This window comes from Cavia porcellus, unplaced genomic scaffold (genome assembly GCF_034190915.1).
Source record: "Cavia porcellus strain 051 isolate PalLab524CR breed Dunkin Hartley unplaced genomic scaffold, mCavPor4.1 scaffold_26, whole genome shotgun sequence".
Lineage (NCBI taxonomy): Eukaryota > Metazoa > Chordata > Mammalia > Rodentia > Caviidae > Cavia > Cavia porcellus.
The window spans coordinates 5,103,941-5,120,457 of NW_026947509.1; the positions used below are offsets into that span (position 1 = coordinate 5,103,941).

Here is a 16,517-nt window from a genome sequence, read left to right on the forward strand (position 1 = left end):
CTCAGAGTGCTCTGTTCAGCTGTCTTTTGTCGCATCTGCTCCCCGACCCTCCCACCTGAGCTTCGGTGGCGTCCCCAAAGAGGCTAGGCCTGGGTGCCCGAGCGCCGCTCACAGGGAGGCCGCGCAGTAGCATGGCGGCGGGGCGGGGCGAGGCGGCCTCGCCCTAGGCGGGGCGGGGCCTAGGGGCGGCTGCTCCGCAGCCTCAAAGTTTGGCTGTGGCGGCAAATGGGCTTGGGCGGCTCCTCGGCGGGCGGCGGCGGCATCCGTGGCGGTTGCTTCTGGCCCCATTAATGTCGGGGCCCGGCCCAGGGAGGATGGCGCCCTAGAGCTCGTGCTCGCTGGGGCTGGGGCGGGCGGCACGGGGCGGGCGCCAGCCATGTCGGAGGGGACCCGCAGTCTGCTGCAGCGCTGGGGCGCCAGCTTCAGGAGAGGCGCCGACTTCGACTCTTGGGGCCAGCTGGTGGAGGCGATAGACGAGTATCAGATGTGAGTGACATCCTGGCCGCCCGCCCTCCCTTGCTCCGTGGTGTCTCGTAGGGGTGGCCGGGGATGCTGGGCGGCAGGGCAGGACTGGGGAGGTCCATTCAACAGGTGGCCCCTCTGCAGAGCCTGCGCGAAGGCTCGGAGTGCCCGCTCCGCAGTCAGCCCTCTTCTCTGCTGCCCTCCGCCTCTGCCGAGGTGCCACCCCTTGTTCTCAGGCTCTGCGGAATACTCGTGTGTTCCCCACCCACGCCCCAGGGACCGGGGCTTCACGCTGCGTCTTCCCCTGTGTACAGGAGGGGGGAGCTGGGTGCAGTTCAGGGGAGGGGGCTTCCCCGGAGGCAGCGAAGGCCAGGCATGCGTGGCCTGCCAAGAGAAGGCCACCCTCTCGTCCTCCTCCTCCACCCTTTCTGGTTTTCACAATTCCTCCTCGATTTCGTTTCGGTTTCTGGGACTGTTATTTGCTAGGCTGGTCCCACCCACCCCCTCGGTCGGCTGCTCTGGGTGGAGTTCGCGCAGGATGTGAACTGAGGAGAGCAAACTGTGAATTAATAGAGCTCACACAGAAGCCGCCACTCCCTCCCAGGGTTCCGTCTTCTTTTCCTGTGTACTGTGTGTAGCCTCAGGGTGCGTGTGAGTACCAGTTTCCTTTATCAACCTAAGTCTGATTTCTTTCTCAGGCTTCCCCTCAGAAACTTTAGGATTGCTTTTAAAATTAAAAGACAAGGTTTATATGCATATAAAGTTGGCTGGTTTCTTGCACATTTCTCGTGAACTGCCTGGGAAAACGCTATTGTTTGGAGACTGTTGCCATTAATTACTTCTTGGTTTAAAGCAAAATACTGTTTGAGGCTTCTCTCTCAGTTTGAAACCATGTGTGGGTAAAGTCTGCCTTCCACTTCGTGACTTCTGAAAAGAACACAATTGGTATTTGGAAAATCAAAACTCCTATCACCTCCTCACAGTAGTGATACTTCTAAAGAAAAAAAGAATAATAACAGTGATACAGAATTTCAAAACAAAACAGAATAACACTGGTTAATATATTGTGTAGTCTTATCTTCAAAGTAGTGCAGATTACAAGATACAGGCATGAGAAAAACCTATTTGACCATTGATTTAGATGTGTGGGTGTTCTTTACCCTATTGTGCTGACTTTGAATTGCCAGTATTTTTTAAAAAAAAGTTTGAGAACAACTGTGCTCTGGGTCATGTGCCTAACAGCTACTGCCAATTATTTTGCACTTACACATAATTTCATTTGAGAATATGATTATTCTTATTTTCCAAAACGAGGACACTGAAACCCATGTTAAACATGATACTCAGGGTCACAAAATGATACCACTGAAATCTGGGATCTATTTTCCCTCCAAATCCTGTTGTTGCTCTAATACATAAGTGTTGAAGATGTTTTGTTGGACAAAGTATCAATAGGATACTTCTGTAAAGAAAGCAACAAATTTCAAGATTCCTTCACTGCAGAAGAACATACCCTACATACACAGCTAGACAGCCCTGTATCCTCATTGCGTGTGTTAATGAAAACCGCCTGAAATACAAACCTGCCTCTTGCCATGGTGTGGGACCCAGCAGCTGTCGGCACTGGGCAGCAGACCTCCTAGTGGAAAGTGAAGAATACCATGTCTAATTGAAATTACAAAGGCAAGTAGAGTGTGCAAGCTGTTTAGTTGGAATTTCTGGAAACATCTGAATGAGAATAAAGGCACCCAGATGAATCCATTGTTAGCTCTCAGTACTAACCTCTGAATTTCATGATTCAGAGTAGTTTCTCAATTATTGTTAAAAAAGTGTTAAATTTCAATAGAAGCACATGGTGATTAGTTTAACTTTTGTAAACATACAGGCAACACATAAAATGAAGTTGAGTATGAAACTTTCTAGTATTCTGAGAGTGAAGGCTGATTGCCATTCTGATTGAAAGAGTTATTTGGAGGAAAGGCTGCAGCCAAGACCAGCTGGAGATCCCTGTAATGATGTGAGCAGTTAGAGCAGTACTGACAAGCTTTTGGGTGTCTGCAGGGACTGGATGTGGAGAGTGAACAGGGAGGACCTTCTTAAGATGGAGATTTCTAACCCAGGGGGCCTAAGTGATGTGTTTATGCTCATGAAGGCTGGGATCTGTGTGCCAGAATGTAAGGGTAATGTAGCTTACACAGTTTCATCACTGAGCAAGTGAGGACTGGGCACAGAAGGTAACCTCATTTCTGCCCTCCAGGTGCTTGAGTATAATGGAACATTTTCAACTAGCAGCTACTGGGTACCTGAAGGCTGGAAGGTTATTGTTCCCTGCTCCTTGCTATTTCCTGAAGCATTCTTCTGCCTTAGGGCTTTTGTATTTTTCCTGAAACATTCTTCCCTTCATTATCTGCTTGGATCATTTGGTCACCTCCTTCTGGCCTGTGTCCAAATGTCTTTTTTTCAACGAGGCCCTCTGTGGCCAGACTGTTGAAAATTGCCAACCCTCCTGTTCCTCCCTGCTTCCTCTAGCTCAGTCTAGCACACCTGCTCCATGCTGCCTCATTTGTTTACCAGTGTCTGGCTATCTGAGACACACTCTGCAGCTCTCTCCCCTCTGCTGGAATGTAGCTCTTGGAGGGCAGTGTGGGGAGGCTCTGTTCTGTTCTCTGCTGTTCAGTGCCAGGCTGTCAGTACATGATTATTTCCTTAGGTGTTATGAAATTACTATATTCAGTTTTAATGAATGAATTCAGGGGTGTGCTGTGGAAGCATGAATGTTTTTGAAACATTTAAAGAGATTATGTCAAATTAAATCGTCATGTCAAAATTCACATGACCAATTGCAAAGTATCTCCATCTGGCAGGCCACCTCCTGCAGCTCCCCCACTTGTGCTGCTCCTGGATGTGGTAGAGTGGAATGGGAACTGTTGTTCCCAGTGAAGCATTTCACTGAATCAATCTTGACATATTTCTGTAGCACCTGGATGCTCAATAAATACCTATTAAACATACGTGACTCTGAAGCCTGGGCCCTGTGGCTGAGCTGTATGGCCTAGATTGGAGCTGGTGTGAAAGACATCAAGCCAAACATTTTGAAACATTGTGGCAACTTGACATCACCTGTTTTCTGAACTGTATCTTCACTGTGTTATCCTGGAACAGATTGGGAGGAAAACTTGTCCTTCACTACAGAGTTTGAGTAGTGGTAACTTTGGTGTTTGTGTAGGTTTCCAACAGAGACTTGCTGATGTGCTTAAAGTGTTGAAAATGCTCCCTTGCACTGCGCACCTTTGTAATCCTGGCACTCAGGAGGCTGAGGCAGAAGAATCCCCAACAAGTTCCAGTCAGCCTGGGCCACATAAAAAGCCAGCCTAAACTACATGCAAGACCTTGTCTTAGAACACCCCCCAAAAAAATCCTCCCCCTTGAGCACAGTCCCCCTTGCTTGCAGGCATCTTTGTAGGGTCTCCAGAAAAGAATATTTGACAGATGTCTCACCTTTTATTTACTTACCTGATATGGGTAAATTTTCCTTCAGTGAACATAATTGGGTCTCTGTGTTGAAATGGTACAGTCTTGGGCTGGGGATTTAGCTCAGTGGCATAAATGCCTGCCTTGCAAGTGCATGGTTGTGAGTTCGATCCCTGGTACTGATTAAAAAAAAAAGAAAGAAAGAAATGGTACCATCTTTTGTGGATTTATAAATTTTTTTCTTTTTGCCTAGGTGTAATGTTTTCTAGACAATTCTGTCAAGGTATAATTTCATATAATAACATTCATCCATTTTACATGTACAAAACGATTTTTTAAAAAAATTCACCTAGCTGTACAAGCGTCAGCACAATCAAGTTTCAGCACATTTCCATCAACTCTGTTTAAAGGCCAGCTGTGCCCATTTGTGGTCACTCCCTGTTCCCACTGTAGCCCCAGATAGCCACTAATCTACATTATATCCCTGTAGTTGTGACTTCTGGACATTCTGTAGAATTTGAGTTCCCTAGTACGTGATCTCTCACATCTGGCTTTTTCCAGTTAGTGTAATATTTTTAAGGTTTGTGTGTACCGGTGCTTTTTCCCTTTTCAATGTTGAGTACTATTATGAAGACAGCACATGTGTGTTCATTCATGTGGTTGGACCTGTGGAGTTCTGATTATGTCAGCGATACTGCCCTGCACTTCCACATACAGTTCTTTATGTGGACATGTTTTCATTCCTCGTGGTCGGCATTTGTTAAGTGGAACTACTGGAGCATGTATTACGTGGGTCATACATATGTTCAGTTTTTTTTTTTAAAGAAACTGTCCGTTGTCCAAATTGGATATGCCGTTCTGAATTTCTACCAGCCGTGTGTCAGGGTCCCTGTCTCTCCACGTGGCTGACATATGTTAGTGTCTTTTTGATTATGGGCATGCTAAGTAAGTTAAGTATGTGCCTCACTGTACTTTCAATTTACATTTCTCTAATGATTAATGACACAGTGTTGTTTCATATGTAGAGGGGACTCAAACTCTTGTTTGTGAAGTGTCTTTTCATATCTTTTGCCTGTTTTAATTGGATTATCTTTCACCTGTTGAGTTGTAAGGGCTCATCATGTGTCTGAGATCCTTTATTTTTGCAACCTCCCAGTCCACTACCTAATTTTTGAAAACAGGATCTGTTCAAATTTAGCATGCTTTCTATTGATTAGCATTTGCACAGGAGTAGAGCTGTGCATAGAGCTGCATTAGAGCTGTACTTTTTCTTCCAACATTAACTCTGTGTAGGTTGATAACCACTATCAACACATTACGTATAGAAAAAATGATGCATAGAAACTGTCATACTACAAATTCCCTTGAGTTCATGGATGTAGAGAGACGTTGCTAAATATGCAGGCTCCGGGTCCCAGGGGGGCATCCATCTAGGTAGAGCCCCGCAAGAGTTACAGAGGGAGTCCAGGACAAGGACGACAGCTGCATTTGTTCCTTAAATACAATTTATGAAAAGGGAATCTATGAAATTTTAGGAAAAAATATGAGGCTTTCAGCTTTAGGAGAAAAGATGCTAGTGGGTGGAAGCAATTTGATGTGTAACTTGATGATATGAGCCTGGTGAATGTGATGATTTTTTGGTAGTAGTTTCTTGCTTTATGATATGGGCTGCAGACATCCCATGAATTGGGTAGAAGTCATCAAGAGTAATGCCTGACCCTTGAGGATGTGCTTTCTGGAAACATCAGGAACTGCCCTCTTAAACCGCTGGTAGAAAGGGTCACACTTGCTCCCCTTCGTATTTTTGTTGTTATTGCCCACCCAGATAACACAATATACTTGAAATAAGAAATATCATATAACATAACACTCAGTTTTAAATAGGCAGTACAGTTCATTTTAGCAAATTCACACTGTGCACAACCATCACCACTTCTGACTCCCAAACATCCCATCGTCCCCAGAGGAAGCCCTATACCTGATGTCAGCCACCCCAGATTCCACCTTTGTGGGGAACCAACAGTGTGCTTTTATGTCAGGATCGAAGTATTCGGGACCCTTCATGTAAGATGATGTCATATGTAATCCCTTTCCCCTGGCTTATTTCATTTGGCATAATGTTCAAACTTTGAAGTTATTCTTGTAGCAGGTTGCCTGAATTTCTAATATTCCATTCAATGGGTATAACACATTTTATTTACCGTTCATCAAGTGGAGAGCATTTTAATCGTTTCCACTTTCTGGCTATTACAGATAATGCTGTTGTAAGCATATGTGTACACATCTTTTTGTATGAGTTTGTATTTTCAGTTCTGAGTTATATACTTAAGACTTTTATTCCATATTGGGTGGAATCAAAGCATTTTACATTTCCATGCAATGTATAAAGGTTCCAGTTTTTTTCATTCTTACCAACATCTATTTTCTCCCTCTCTCTGTATTGATTTTAAAATTATGTGCATCATGTGGGTACAAAGTGGTATCTCATAGTTTTGATATGCATTTCTCAAGTGATTAATGTTACCAGGGATTTAGCTCAGCGGCATAAGCACCTGCCTTGCAAGCGTGTAGTTGTAAGTTCAATCCCCGGTACCAAAAAAACACAAAAACAAAAAAACTAATATTGAAGTCAGGGTTTGCAAGGGAAACAGTTTAATACAGGACATCTAATTTATAAGATTATTTTATAATATTCACCCAAAGAGTCAAATGCAAAAGAGTGTGGAAGATTTATCCTTCACATTAGAGACCTCAGAAATCCAGCTGAGGGCCTGGATTGCTTGGCAATGTCCTACTTGAGTCCAGCAGAAGACCTAGAGCCCATGGCAATGTCTTCCCTGAGTTCCAGTGGAGGCCCAGAGCCCATGACAGTGTCTCACGCAAGTCTGTATCAAGGATCTGCACTGGGAAGGAAGGATCAAAGGTCAGTGCTGGAAGCTAGAAAGTCTAAATCAGCGGAATGAAGGATCTGTACCAGCAGGCTGAGGAATCTGCATGGGAGCCAGGAAGTGACACTCAAGGTTCAAGGTAAGGACCAGAACTCCCCAGAAGAGAACGGCAGCCATCCTCTGCAACAGTGAGGAGCAGACCCTCCCACAATGAGAACAGCCGAGTTCCTATCAGGAAAGCCAACGTGATAGGCTTCTCTGGAAGAATCAGTAGCACACCATCTTCCCTTCCTGCCAGGAGTCAATGCTCAAAGTAAGGACCAGTGTGCCCCATGAGAGAGAGCCATCCTCAGTAACAGTGAGGTCCCCAGCTCCTCCAATGGTAACAGCTGAGTTCAGGACAGTCAGTGTGACAGCAACAGCACACCTCCTCCAGTTCCCCTCTAGTTCTCCTTTTATGCTACCAGCCAAGTCCTCAGGTGGGCCTCCACACCCAGCTCCACGCTCACTGAGTTCAGCTAGGTACAAGTGGTATGAGTTGACCACCAGTTTTTAGTCCACCACAACTAAGGATATTGAGTATCTTCTCATGTGCTTATTGGATATTTTCATACATTTTTGGAGACAGTTATTCAAATTTTTGCCAAAATTGGCTATCTGTTGATCACCTGTAAGAGTCTTTGTATCAATTATTTGTAAGAGTCCTTTCATTTTTATTGTCTCAGACATAGCTTTGGACCCTCACCAATGGACTAACAGGTCGATGCTTTAAAACTCATCCTAGCTGGGCATGGTGGTATACACCTATAATTCTAGTATTTGAGGCAGGAGGATTACTGTAAGTTTGAGGCCAGCCTAAAAACTACATAGTGTGTTTAAGACCAGCACGAACTACAAAGGGAGACTGTCTTAAAAAAAAAAAAAAAAAAGAAAAGAAAAACGTAAAAAATTCATCCAAGGCTTACCTGTTGTTTTTAAGTGTGATAACTAGACAAAATATGTACTTATGTTTCTGATTAGTGAAGAATATTCTAATTCTCAGGGAAAAGTTTTCAGAAGTATATTTTGATAAGAAGATCATAGCTTTGTCATGGCTGTAATTTGGGTTAGAACTAATCAAAAAATTAACAGTAGGGGGGTAAAACTCTTGTGGTTGATACTGTTACTGGTGCTCACTGGAAGCATTAAGCAGAATCTGGACAACTTAATGGCTGGTTGTAGAAGAAACTGGTGCGTGCTGCAGGGAGTTGGAATAGATGCCCTTTGAGATTCCTTCCAGTGCGAGGGTTCTGTTTTTACTACCAAGAACCAAAATCTTTCCCAGTGAAATGGTATGGAAGGCATTGTATTTTATTTTCATCATGGTTGTATAAAGAATTTGATTCTAACTATAACACAGATAAGTACTTTGAAAACAGACCAAAGTAATCCTGTGCTTCACTGTCTTTAAAAGATTTAATTTTTTTTTACCTTGTTGCAGTTTTTGTTTGCTTTCTTTCTAAAGAGTGTTTTCTCCTTACAGATTAGCAAGACATCTACAAAAAGAGGCCCAAGCGCAACACAATAATTCTGAATTCACAGAAGAACAAAAGGTACCACAAAATAATCTCTACATATACCAATTCCAAGTGGAGAGGGTTCATCTGTTATGCAAAAATAAAAAGGAAACCTAAAAAGAAAAAATTACAAATAAATCAAAACAGAACATACAAAAACTAACCAACTAAGCACTTCTGCTTAGTTGAACAATAGTGACCAGGTGTTCTGGAAACACCTTGTAACTCATCACCTGATGAGTTTCTTTGCTGAGCCCCCAAGGCTTTGCTGACTTGGGTGGGACCATCTGCTCTGTGGAGGAGGGAGCCCAGGGCATAGGCTCCTGTAAGTTGGTTGGGAAAGCAGGACTGTGCATAACTGCATCCTCCTCAACTCTGAGTTGGTTACTTTTACTTTTTTGTTGTTGCTAGGACAAAACACCAGTCACCCAAAGTGAAGGAAGGAAAGGTTTATTTAGCTCACTGTTTGTAGAGGTTTCAGTCCATAATAAGCTGGCTCCAAGGCAAGGCAAAGGAGCAACACTTAAAGGCAGCAGCCAGAGCAAAAAAGGGAAGGAGAACAAGCCTCTTCCTCCCTTAAATTGTATACAGGTCAAAACACCTCCCCCCCAGGGCAGATGTAGCACTCTCAAATTCTCTGTGCCCTCCTCCAAATTCTCTGTGCCCTCCTCTTGCCCAAAATGAGGATATTTAGAAAGAACAGCCCTAGCTCCCTGCTGAGACTGTGAGTTAAACTTGTAAACTGTTCAAGTTGATACAATGTATAAACCACACCAGGGACTTTAGCTACTTACTGTCAAACAAACCAATAAAATCACTGAAAAAAAAGTTCAAGAATTTGGCATGCAAATCTGTCAGCAAAATCAGAACACAAAGTTGCAAAATGGCTAGGTGGTGTTTTCTCTTTGAATTAGACCTTTTGTGTGTCAGGTCCAGTGCCTGAACTGTTAAGAGACTGTGGAAAATGGGCTCCTTCAAAGAAGCCAAAGAGTGAGAAGTGGGAGGAAATAGCTCCCACCTTTTCCCCCGGGCTTGAGCCAGCTCCTGTTAAGCAAGCTTTCATCTGGTAGGTAGTAATAAAAAAAGTCTTAAGTCTCTTTACATTTTAAAATATTTAGGCTCTATTTCAATTTACATATATTTTGTATTTCTAAAAAAATCGTGTTGCTATTTTAACACCGTATTTTTCTTGTTCCCTTAATAATTGCTACTATCCACAACAGATTTAGGAGACTTGGAATTTTAGCACTGGAAAAATAATTATCATGGAGAAAGTAGCTGATTTGCTTAAGGAAGGGAACAGGCTGTACCAGTGATAGTGAACCTTTTAGAGACAGAGTGCCCAAACTTAAGGTGCCCACTTATTTATTTCAAAGTGCCAACACTGCTGGGCATGGTGGCACACACCTGTAATTCCTCCATTTGGGAGGCTGAGGCAGGAGGATTGCCACGAGTTGAGGCCAGTCTAAACTATGTGCAAGACTTTATTTCAAAAAGACCAAAAACAACAACAACAACAAAAACCATAAAGTGCCAACATTGCAATGAAACCTGAATATTGCGTGTTAGTTTAGAAAAACAACAGTTCCTAATGCTTGGCTGCCGAGTCCCTTGGCTGTGCGTCAGCACAGAGGCCTCTGAGCACTGTGGCACACGGGCCTTGGTTTGCCATTAGCAAGCATCACAGATTTGGGACTTAAAGTGCCTAAATTTTGATGAACAGAATCAAAGTAGATTAGTCGCTGATGAGTGTTATGAACATGGAAATTGAAAATAGGAATTTAAACAAAAGATAATGTCCCCCTATTTTATTTGCCTGTTTGCCTCGAGTTACCTCTGTGCTTTATTGCCGGTATCTCTTGCTTAGGAGTAAAGACTTGTGAGCCCAGGCCTCAAGTAGAAAGTGATTTGACCCCCCAAACATAATAAAATTGTATACACACAAATATCATCAAGAAGTGAGCCTTGCATTGTGATTAGACTGAGCCTTTTCTTAGTTGTTCTGAAAATGTTTGGTAGAGCTGCTTGTTCTTTAATCTGTGGCTGTCCCACAGTGGCCACCTGGTTGTTCTTTGTCTTTTTTTCAGCTTCTCATTGGTAGCAACACCAGCAGGGTGTGGTGGTGCACATCCATAATTCCAGCAATCGGTAGGCAGAGACAGGATGGTCGAGAGTTCAAGACCAGCCTGGGATACAGGATGAGTTCAAGGCCTGCTTGAGCTACATAGCAAGACCCCGAACTCAGAAACAAAGACAAAAACAAAAATTCTCGAGCCAGGAAGCAGTGCAACCTAGAGGAGCAAGCTGAGATTCGGAGTCAGTGCAATCTGCCCCTGCCTCTGGCTTAGGGCCTGAATTGTTTTGTGTGTGAAACTGGGGCTAGAGAACCGCAAGAGTGACCTTTACAAGAGTGACCTTTCAGGACCTTTACTGGGGTGTGGTCTACACCTCCTGTCTCTGTCTCAGCTGTGTAAGATTCCTGAGGCCCACCAGGCTGACTGGCTGAGCCTCCTGGTCTTAGAGGAGGCCTTCAGGCTGCTCTGTACTGCACCATGAGTAGAAGACAAGTTGGATTTAATGCATTTAGAAGTTGCATTAAAAAAAAAATACAATTGGAGCACCCACTGCTGACCAAAAACCCTTGCAGATTCATAGGCCTCACCTGAATGTGAGAGACAGAAAAAGAGGCCCCAAGTTAATAACTAATTAGGGAATAAAGATCTTCCAAGACACATTCTGGCCAATATTCTGGGGAATGTTGGTTCCAAACAATAGATGTTATTTGACCAGTTTGTGACTTGCCCTTTCTTTCACTATGCTAATGTGTACGTGGAAATTTTAAAGACTTTTGTTTTTGTTTTTGGCACTGGGGATCAGACTCAAAACCTTGTACTTGCCACGCAGACATTTATGCCGCTGAGCTAAATCCTCGGCAAATTTAAAGAGTTTGTGCAGTATTTTGAGGTTTGCTTTCGAATGTTCCCCTTTGCATAATGTCTCACTGTGTGTAGAATTCCACAGAACATGGTATGGGAGATTTTGATACAAACTGTTGGATCTGTAAAATTGATTACATGCTATGCCTGGTACAGGAGCTGGAGAAAAAACTCAATTGTATTTTTCTCAAAATAGGAAAATCAAGAATATTCCTTCCTTTTCTTAGCAAAACTGTTGTTTTTTTCTATTTTAAATTAGGTACTTTATAGTTTCACTATTATCAATATTTTGGTAGCAGCGACAGGTTTTCGAATTACACTAACCATTTAATGAATTGTGGGACCTTGCTAGATCTTTCTTCTAAAAAAGAAAAAACCAATCATATTTCTTTGTGCAGTATTTTTCTGTCTACCTCATTTTGAGGTCTCAAAAATATTTGATGAATAAATGATTTGTTGGATCTTAGATTAGTGATATTTATTCAAGATTATGTTAAGATAAATCCTAATTTTCAGAAGAATAACTTACATCGTTTTTAAATCTAAAGACCTATATGGTATAAGTGCTATTCTACATCAATTAACTGGTCTTGGACAGTGTAAAAACTGCAGATGTGTGTTTATTCTTCCTCTTCTCAAAAGGTTCCTGGTTTAAAATAAGACTGGGTTCTTATTTCACCCTCCCTCATGGTTAGCCCACTTAGCTTTTGTTTCAGTTCTCAGTAGCTTTGTCATTATGAAAACTGGGTTTAGTAGCCAAGGAAAAGCTGCCAAAGCTCTCCTTCCACTGAATTCCTGCTTTGGTGTAGTAGATTTTCTCATGTAAGTTTCTGGACAGAAAAGAACTTCTTGTCTCAGGATGCTTAGAAAATTTTCCCGTTTTGAGTCAGATATGATGGCCTGAGAACCCCAGCACTGCGTGTGTCTTTCATGTTTCTGGGGTCTCCCCCACCCTTCCTCGCCGGCCCCAGTGAGGCAGGATGACTGCTGCTTAACACAGAGCACCAAGCCCAGACTGAGTGAAGCTGTGCTGCTTTGTTGTTTCTAAATTGGTTTTTCCTTCTATTATTAGCAAAATGAAGTTGGTCTTTTAATTGTCCACGTGTAGCCATCTCTTCCTTAAGCTGCTTTTCTGTTTTTTTTTTTTTTTTTTTTTTTTTTTTGGTACTAGGAATCGAATTGGGACCCTGCACTTGCCAGGCAGGCACTGATGCCTCTGAGCTAAACCTCCCGCCCTTCTTTGAGCTTTCCTGAAGCCTTTCTTTCTAAAGTTAATTGTCATTTACTGTTGGTGCCTAGTGTTAGGGCACATTAGTTGTCAGTGCTCAGCTCTCCCACATGCAGCTGTGCTTCCTAACCATTTTCTGAGCTATCCTATGCAGGGCAGAACTGTCTCAGCCAGGCACTTGATTTGGGTCAGTCAGTTCCACATCTGTTAACAGCTTTTGCCGCAGCTGACATGATAGTGCTTCTCTTTTTTTAATACTGGGCTCGGGTATGGTGCCTTAAAATAGTTATGAATAATGCCTATTGGTGTCTTGCCATAGTTCAGTACATTTCTGTCAAAAGCTGTTGCTTCTACTTAATTTAGAGAAGTGTTTAAATTAGTTTCTCAGTGGTCTAATAGTGGTTAATCTGCAGCATTTTTATCTTAGACATTAAAAGGGTGAAGTCAAATGGGTTTTGTAGTAAAGAAGGAGAAAGAAGTTTATTATTTTTAAAGACAAACCCATTCATGTGTCTTGGTGCAGACGAGGTTCTTACTAAGAGAACAAGAGCAGGGACAGCTCGGGGCCGTGCTGTAAGGTGCTTGGCGCCGCATGGCAGGTGCCAGGGCAGGTGGCTCCCCTCTGTGCTGCAGTGTGCCGTCTGTGTGGGGGCCCCAGGGAAGACAAAGGGCGAAGGTCTGCGAATCACTTAGGAGAGCTGTGGTGCTGCACGCACTCGTAGTCACTCTGACTGGTGGTGTTTACGCTTAGGCTGTTGGCTAGCACGATCAGAACTGGGGTGGACTTGAGCACCACGACTGAAGGTGCTGGGTTATGTCTAGCAAAGGCTGCTGCTGCTGTAGCTAAAGTGGGTGAATACATGGATCCTTTGCAGTTACTGTGTATACACGTCATTTCCCAATGTAAATTTTCAGGACGAATGAGATGTTCCGCGTAAGCATTGACACGGGAACTGTAGGGTTGCGGAGGTGGTGAGCTTGGGCCGGCTCAGCAGTGGGCTTCTTGGGACTGGCATCCTGCTGGTGGTGCCCAGTGCTCACTTACCTGAGCCCTCAGGCAGGTGCTACTTCTCATTCCTCTTTGCTCCTCAGTCACCTTCCAAAGAAAGCCAGAGAAACTACCAGATCCCACTTACTGGGCGTTGTCAGGTCAACAGTGCGTTCAGAAAAACCTTCCCTTTTCAGAATATTACACTATGCAGGCCTTGCAAACATTGCATGCACTAGCTCGTCCCTGTAGGGCCTTCAGAAACACCTTTTTGAGAAGGACCTAGATGTCTTGATGGATGTAATTCAGCTGTCTTCTCTGAGGATTTCTTTTGTGAATCTCCTTTTCATTTTTCCCTCTCATGTGAACACTTGAAATAATCTGATTTTGCCTTTTTTTTTTCCTTTTATATTTCAACCTGTGAATGCTTTTTTGGGAGAAAGGCATACTAGGGATTGAACCTAAGGTGTTTGCACTGAGTTCCATCTCTGGCCTGTCTGTTATTTTTTATTTTGAGACAGGATCCTTTTAAGTTGCTGAGTTATACAGGTGAGGTTTGAACTTGGAATCCTCCTGCTTCAGCCTCCCCATTTGTTGGGATTGCAGTGTGGCCTGAACTGAAGAAGAGACCTTCCATGTCACTGGATGCCGCAGTAATCCCCGATTCCTCATTGAGGCGCTGGAGGCCATTCCTTTCAGTGTGCCTCAGATGCACCCCAAGCGCTGCTTTGCTTCCCACTCAGGACCGTGGATTGTGGGGCTGCGATGATTTTCTAACTCATTCTAGAACCCACTCGGTCTTAAGGTTTCTCAATGCAGATCTTGCTCTGCTTCTTTAGGTTACACCATGGCTCATGGTGAGCCTTACAGAACTGAGTGTCTGCCTCTGAATTTCAGTGATTCCGTGTTGTCTCATACAATAGAACTCGAGACACGAGAGCAGTGACCACGTCCTGTCAGTTACGGTCACTCACTGAACAGACCTGACTGCGAGCTGTGCCATGTGTTCCACCATAAGCACTACCTATTATTACCTACATATTCCAGCAGATCAGGGTTGATCATAAGTCAGAATTAAGTTGTACCATCATGCTGACTTTCAGATATTTTTACTTTTATGTCTTAGGGGGTTTCAGGTTTTATAGAGAAGAGAAGATGAAGCTTATGGGGAAAGGTTGCTAGGAAACCCTTTTCATTTCCTTTCTTTGAATTTTCTCTATTTTTAAAAATAATTTCTAACTGACATATAGAAATAATGGGGTGGCATGGTGTTTGGGCAATGCACACCTTATGTCATCTTGAAATCGAGTTGTGCACCCCTGCTCAAATGTTCTCATTTCTGTATGATAAAAACCTTCACAGCCCTTTCTATTGGCTGAGTCCAGTGCATGGTGCAGTGCATTATTATTGTCCGTAGCTGCCTCCCTCCTGCCTCAGCGGCCACCACTAAGCCCGCAGCCTTTACGAGTTCAGCCTTTTTGCGTTCTGCACGGCAAGATCGTGCAGTGTCTTCTATGTCTGGCTTAGTTCACGTGACCTCCAGTCTTTCCAGGTCGTGTCGGGTGACAAGCTTGCTTGCTTTCTGTGGCTGAGTGATGCTCCTTTGTGTATGCATACCTCAGTTTCTTTCCCCATCCACCTGTCGCTGGCTGCCTAGGTTGGTCCCACGTCTTGGCTGTCATGGTTCGTGCTGCACTGAACCGGGTACAGAGGTCCCTGGAACTCACCGATTCCATTGCCTGTACCACATGGGGTGTGGTAATAAGGGGAGTTCTGGTATTTCTATCCTTTGAAGAAACTCCATATCGTTTTTCATAACAGCTGTGTGCAGCACCCCTTAAATTATATCTACAGCTGTCAGTCACTAAGGCAGACTGGATTTAGGGTTAGTCGTGGCTTGTTACAGTAGGAGAGAGTATGTACTCACTTTCCTTCAGCTGAATCCTGTGCCTCCTCTTTTTCTTAAATCTGCAAGATGCTAGAAAGAAAGATAGTTTAACTTACTAAGAGAATTAGAGATCTCTCCCTCTATTTTTCTCTTTTTGTTGCTGGAGATTGAAGCTGGGGGCTCACACTTATTAGGCAAGCACTCTGAAACAGAACTGTGTTTTGGTTTTTGTTTGTTTGTTTTGAGATCCCCAGTTTCCAGGCTGGCCTCAAACTGAGCTCAAGTGATCCCCTTGTTGTCTCCTTCAAGGTAGCTGGGACCACAAAAATGTGCTACTGCTCTGCTGGCCGGATCTCTCATCAGTAAAATATTAATTGATTTTAACAACTGACAATTGTATTAGTTTATTTATAGTATTTTTTTTTCCTACAGAAAACCATCGGCAAAATTGCAACATGCTTGGAATTGCGGAGTGCAGCTTTACAGGTAAATAGAGATTTTTCCCTTCTTTCTAATACAAGGTCAAAAAATTATTCTGATAAGACCGTGGACATTAATGTTCAAAGCAATGTTGTCTCAGTAGTTTATAACAATAGAAATTTATCAGTTGAACTCAGAGTTAATGATTTAGTTCATATTTTGTGAACTGTAGGAATAAAAGATATGACTTAAAATTTTCTATTATTTTTGACCTGAATGTTCCAAGAATGTAAAAATAAAGAAAAACCAGTTTGGCCTTTTCATTTTGCTATTTAAAAGTATGAAGTAGATTCATTTTGACTACTTGATTCTTGCTACATAAAAAACATGTTGAAACCTTTGTAATCAAAGATGTAATATGCTGATTTTGATTTTAGTCCACACAGTCCCAAGAAGAATTTAAACTGGAGGACCTGAAGAAGCTAGAGCCAAGTAAGTTTTCTGACACTGATCAGCGGCTCCGTTTTAAGAGTACTTTACCTGTTACAGACACAGATTACAGACTACATAGCACAGAAGCTGCCCCGAACTACTGCCCGTAATGCTGAATCCCGCGTGACTTTTTCTGCCCTTTAGAAGTTCCACGGTGTTGCATGGATTTTATCCTCACTGTAGAATGT

General features: G+C 43.2%; 1 protein-coding gene across 2 annotated transcripts in view; it reads left to right on the forward strand.

Annotated features, from left to right (window-relative positions):
* Positions 1-168: 168 nt before the first annotated feature.
* Positions 169-16,517, forward strand: part of Aida (axin interactor, dorsalization associated) — a 28,980-nt gene continuing 12,631 nt past the window's right edge. The window contains exons 1-4 of one of the 2 annotated variants that reach the window (XM_005008678.4): positions 169-486; positions 8,344-8,413; positions 15,850-15,903; positions 16,275-16,329. In XM_005008678.4, coding sequence (XP_005008735.1) covers positions 377-486; positions 8,344-8,413; positions 15,850-15,903; positions 16,275-16,329 — 289 coding nt within the window. In that variant the 5' untranslated portion in view covers positions 169-376. Of the gene's footprint in view, positions 487-6,701; positions 6,961-8,343; positions 8,414-15,849; positions 15,904-16,274; positions 16,330-16,517 lie in introns of those variants that run through there. The other variant, XM_063236682.1, reaches the window with a different exon arrangement.